Below are 6,000 nucleotides of genomic sequence, written 5' to 3'. Positions count from 1 at the left end.
CACAATCAGACTGTCCAAACTTTTACTTCCCCAAATTCACGTTTCATGTCTCTTTGGTCCTCTTTCCCGCACCACTCCTGCGCTTTTCTCCTACCTTCTCTCCTCTGACTTATCATGAATCACAGTCAGGAGGGGAGGAGAAAAGAGTAGAGCCGGAAGTCCTTCTCTCGCCTCTTATTGGCCCTTACTCTTATCAGTCAGGGATTGGAGGACCAACAAACTCTCCTTCCTTCCAATTTTCAAGACAGGAGGGGGAAAGTCAGCCCTAGCCAGGGCTTGCTCTTTCATTTGTTAGCTCCCACTGGCTCTGCCTGCCACCGCACCTTTGCCGTGTCCCGTCACCCTCCCACCGCTGCGCGCTCACGTGTGATTGGGCAATGTCGAGAGATTAAAGCTAGTACCGTTAGCGAAGGGGAGGGGAGCGCGAGCCGAAACGCCTTGCTCCGCTCAGCACGCAGGCGCCGTGCGGAGGAGCTCTGCTCAGAACCAGGGAGGGGGGCACCTCACTGGGGCTGCCGCGGCTTCAGGGCGGGCTCGGCTGCGGCGGGTGGCCAGAGCTGCACCTCCCGGGCCCGCCCCCTCAGCACCACCCCCACACGCCCCTCACCCTCACCCAGCAGAGAGTGCGGGCGAGAGCGCCGATGTTGTTCCAACGGGCCCGCGGTGGCAAATGAGCTCCCCATGCTTCGCTGTGGCGCACCAGCGACGGCCACGACTGAGGGGAGCGGCGTCCCAGCGTTGTTGGCTTTGCCGCCCTCGCTCCTGAGCCTTGAGGGACGAAGAGGAGAGCAAGGGAGAGCGCCTGGTAGTGGCGCCGGCGGCGGCGGCGGCGTTGGGGCTGGCTGCGAAGACGGGAGAGCGCTTCTCGAGCAACCGGAACCAGGAACACTGCTGGGATTTAATACGGGCGCTGCTGAGGGATGGTGTGTCCCTGAAGGACAGGCAGGGGAAAGAGAAGGGAGATCGGAGTGAGCGGAAAGACCCGTCGTCGGGGCACTTCTTTGGGATCCTCGGTTAGCCTCCGACCCTTCGAAAACTGGCTCGAGTAGGAAGAGACTTGCTGCTGCTGCTTGAAGCTTCCTGGGAGTCCTGGATCTACAAAAAGCGACCACTTTCTTCTTCCTGCTTTTTGGATTTTCGTGGTCTTCTCCTGGTTGTTTTTTTAAAATACACGTTCAGAATACCTAGCTTATCTTATTTACAAATATTGCACATAATCGCTGACGTGTACGTATTTTGAATGTATTTATTCAAGAATGTAGTTGGGATAAGAGTCCGTCCCCACCCCCCTTCACACTGTGGTTTTTAATGTTGTGACAAATTAAAAGTCTGGGTCTTTTGTGGTCTGTTGAGGGACATGTGTCCTCCTGAACATTTGTGGAGAATTAATAATTTTTCTGTGTCAGAGCATGGTTTTCTAATGTATGCAAGTGAGAAAGTGCCTGAAAATTGGGGGAAAGGGGGAGTAGCGTGACTATCACTTTGTATAATGATTGTTGGTGACTTTAAATTCTTCATGAAGAAATTAAGGAGACCAGTGGCCAAAAGCAGTGTTATATCTGTTAACACTGCGTCTTTCCATAAAATCTTGTGTCTTTCCATAAACCTCTATGGATGATATAAAGACTCTTCTGAATAAAGGTTACTATGTAAGGATACTGTGGTTCATCATCAAAACTTAATCAGGCTTCCCAATATACTATTGGTGAATAGATGAAGGCAGTATTGCCTTACTTTCTTTGAACGCATGTGTGTTTTCGAATGAGAGGACAGTCAAAATGTCACATCATGCATTACTCTCTCTTTCTCTTATAAAATTAAGATCCCAGATGGCCAATTCCCTCAACGGCCGGAACCCAGGTGGCCGAGGAGGAAACCCCCGCAAAGGGCGTATTCTGGGCTTCATTGATGCTATTCAGGATGCAGTTGGCCCCCCCAAGCAAGCAGCTGCTGATCGCAGGACTGTGGAAAAAACTTGGAAGTTAATGGATAAAGTGGTGAGTTTTTAAACTGAGTTCCCCTATCATAAAAGGGCTTGAAAGTGTGCATATGTGTACCTCAGGAGTAAATATTGTTGAATTAATTTGTGTCCTTGTTTGGAAAGAACGTATGTGCTTAAGTTGGTGGCAGATCTCCATATCTGTTATTTAGCTTCAGGCTGTGTTTTTTCCCTCTGTGTGGAAAGATGGAAAAATAAGTGGTTTTTGGACTTCAATCTTGTACCTTTTATGATGAAGAAAGTTCTCTAAATAAGATTGGTATGGAGTTGTGAACAAGCAGCTTGTTTGCTGTGTACCAAATGTTCCTTTTGGTATTTCACTGACTCGCATTGTTACAATATCTAATTGAACACAAAACATAAGATAATCAAGTTGTGAAGCACTCTTACGTTAATGATATATATGGAATTCAATCTTCTGTCAAGGGAAATGGAAAAATATCTAACTTATGTGAACAAACAATTTAAATATTTTGGCTCTGATTTGTAATAGCCATTTGAAATGCATTACTGGTACATGACTGCTTGACGAAGAACTTTTGGAAAGTTGTTTGCTTTGGAGGTTGCAGTGTGTAATATACAAACATAATCTTATGGATTATCTGAAACACTACTTTTGAATTCAATATTTTGTTGACTTTTGGATTAGAAAGTGAACATATGTAGGCAATCATATACAAAGTAGCATATGCTATATTTTCCCCTTACTAACTACAGAAAATTAATTGCTAAGGGGGCAGAACAGATTTTAATGTGAATATTTAGTATTCCTTGATGACTCCCTATTTAATCCTTGAAAACTGTACAAACAGCACCCATTTGCATTAAATTCTGAAGTAAAGTATTGATTACTCTTTGCTCACATATTTGTGACGAGTATTTTCATCTAGAAAGAATAGATTAATTTCACAGATTATAAGTGGAGAGAATCCTAAAAATGTTAATGCATAGAACTATGTGAAAGTCTTGTAGTTTGTAAATGTTTATATGGACCTCTATCTAGAGGCTACTGGAACATTATTTATCTATTAGCATCAGTCTTCATAAAGAGACTTTAATAGCCCAGTTGGTATATAATCTATACTAGCAGGCCTTCCTACAACTGTGCTGTCAAGCAAGCCATGTGTTACTAGGTACAAAGGTCCTTCATTTGATTCCCAGTCTCACACTCTGACTTTCTGTGTAACTTGGATCCTAATTGCATGTCTAGGCTACTCTAGATGATGTAGATTATCAGTACTGTCAAGACTGATAGTTGTGTGTGTGTCCATAATGCCTTGCATCCCTTCATAAATATGACTTACTTTTATTTACACAAGTGTCAGCAAGAGTTCTGTTTGGCCTCAAGTTAGAAGTCCTGTAGGTTCTCCATAACTGATAGCACACACGAATTGGATACATCTCTGTACCGGATATTGGCTTTTTAATAATGAAAAAATATCCTAACAAATACTGAGAAACTTAGATGGATAGTATAAAAGAGTCAATGTGAGATTATCCAGTTGAGTGCTCTCAATCTGTTTGTTTTTTGAGCCAGAGGTCAGATCCCAGTGGTTGTAATCTCTTATCTGTCCCTGGTATGGAGCCCAGTATCCTGATACATATCCTTTGCAATGTTGATCTCAAAAGTGAGACATTTTCCCCATGGGTCATTTATTTTAACTCGGAAAAAGTCTCTCTGTGTTCATTATTGAGCCATATCTGTTACAGTGTCTTGTAGTCAGTTTAAAGATACCTGCTTTAACATGTTGCAAATTCAGATTTAATTTTAAACTTTGCTGTTTTATTAAAAAGAGTTGCTGTTTTATTAAAAAGAAACTTGATATAGATTTATATAATTTAAACCACTTTTATATTATTTTTTAATTCACCCTGTTTCCTTCTAGAAGCTTTCCTTAGAAAAGGTAAGGCTCTTTGGAGTTTTAGCCTGTAAACTTTCACTTACCCTATCGTCATTGCTCCAGTATCTGGCACTATTGCTTCCCCTATAGCCTTATCTTGCCAGTCTTGTTAACAGGTCAATCCTGATTATGTTTGCTTGATTTCAATAGGATTTTTTTTCAAGTAAGCCACTCACCACCACCCCCCTCCGCCCTGCCTTTAAATAGGAAGGCTTCTGGGAATGTCACTGCTGTAGTGTGTTCTGTTTGCTAGTTGATCCAAATGAATGTGTGGTAGAAGTAATCATATTTGTGTCTAGGATACGTTAGGATAAACTTGAAGTAGACTCCTATACAGACTTGTGAATTGAACACTGTACTCAACCCCATCTGCAAACTTCTCCTTGTATAGTTTGCCAACCATTGTGGATTAGCACATTTATGATGATCCTGTGAGGTATTAGTTTCTGTCCTAAGCACTGACTTGTCAGTAAACCCTAGTAGAATGACCTGTGTTAATATAGTGTTGGCATCTAGTATGGCTATAGATTGTAGTTGGTTTAACAGTGGTCCCATCCACATATCTCTTATTGAAGCTGTCTGCTGTGCTGTGTTCACCTATGTGACCCCTGCGGTACCACCGATCCCCGTGGTATCACCCATCTGATCAAACTCTGATTGGATGCACAGTTCTTCTAATTTGACTGGCTTCCATTTGGAAGACAGACTTAAAATTCTAGAGTGGATGGCTGAATTCTGTGATTTGGAACAATGGGTCAGATATTCTGTACTTCTCAAAATGGCCTAAGCACCCTCGTGATATGGGTGAAGATGTACTTGAGTTGTATCTTGCAACCCTAAACTGGGAACCTGGGGAACTACTATGGGAATATTGCCTTTGGCAGATGTGTTTGGATTTTCTCTAGCTCAGAATTTAAAGCAGGGCTACACAACTTCGCCCCCTGCAAGTTGTTGTTGGACTGTAAATCCCATCATCCTCAGCCACAGTGGCCAATAGTCAGGGATGAAGGGAGTTATAGTCCAGCATCTACAAGAGGGCTGAAGTTGTATAGCCCTGATATAGGGGGATTGTGCCTTCATACTAAGAGATTTCATTTGTGTTGCCTATGTTTCATTTTGGCAAAAAAGACAGCTCAAAGAACTTTCTTTAGAAATGTATTGTATTTATTTATTTATCATATTTTTATACCGCCTGATATATATATCTCTAGGCGGTGTACAAAATTTAATACATTTAAAAGTCACAAGTTAAAATACAAACAATAAAAACAATAGAATAAAATTATTAAAACAAGTTTTTAAAATTATTACAATTCTAATTAAAGGCCTGAGAGAACAGGAATGTCTTGAGGTTCTTCCTGAAAACAAACAGAGAAGAAGATGCAGGGGATGGAGCTGCTCTGGGAAGAGCAGAAGGTTCCAAGTTCCCTCCCTGGCTTCTCCAAGATAGGGCTGAGAGAGATTCCTGCCTGCAACCTTGGAGAAGCTGCTGCCAGTCTGTGAAGACAATACTGAGCTAGATAGACCAATGGTCTGACTCAGTATATGGCAGCTTCCTGTGTTCCTATTTCAGCAGGAAGCTTATTCCAAAGCGCTCTATGTAGGGCAGCCACAGAGAATGCCTGGTCCCAGGTGGCCACCAAATGAGCTGGTGGCAACCATAACGAGACCTCTCCAGAAGATCGTAACAGGCCGCAGGGATTATGACAAAGGAGGCACTCTCTCAAATAGCCTGGACCCAAGCCATTAAAGGCTTTATCGATAATAACCAGCACTTTGTTTCACCCAGAAACATATTGGCAGCCAGTGCAGTTCTTCTGGAACTGGTGCTGTTCTTTTAGAACCGGTGCTATGTGGTCATTTCATGTTGTCCCAGAGACCAATCTAGCAGCTGCATTCTGTACCAATTGTAGTTTCCAGACTACGTACAGAGGCAGCCCCACATTGAACACATTACAGCAATCAAGCCTGGAGGTTACCAGCATATGTACCACTGTTTTAAGGCCATCACCTCTAGAAATGGATGTAGTGGACGTATCAACTGAAGCTGATAAAAAGCGCTCCTGGCCACCGCCTCAACCTGAGAAACCAAGGACAGCT

General features: G+C 43.0%; 1 protein-coding gene across 2 annotated transcripts in view; it reads left to right on the top strand.

Annotated features, from left to right (window-relative positions):
- Positions 1-244: 244 nt before the first annotated feature.
- Positions 245-6,000, top strand: part of CBLB (Cbl proto-oncogene B) — a 148,494-nt gene continuing 142,738 nt past the window's right edge. For both annotated transcript variants that reach the window (XM_053309724.1, XM_053309723.1), the window contains exons 1-2: positions 245-1,227; positions 1,823-1,997. In XM_053309724.1, coding sequence (XP_053165699.1) covers positions 1,830-1,997 — 168 coding nt within the window. In that variant the 5' untranslated portion in view covers positions 245-1,227; positions 1,823-1,829. The remainder of the gene's footprint in view (positions 1,228-1,822; positions 1,998-6,000) is intronic.

This window comes from Hemicordylus capensis, chromosome 3 (assembly GCF_027244095.1).
Source record: "Hemicordylus capensis ecotype Gifberg chromosome 3, rHemCap1.1.pri, whole genome shotgun sequence".
NCBI lineage: Eukaryota > Metazoa > Chordata > Lepidosauria > Squamata > Cordylidae > Hemicordylus > Hemicordylus capensis.
This window is presented reverse-complemented; position numbering and strand designations above follow the sequence as displayed.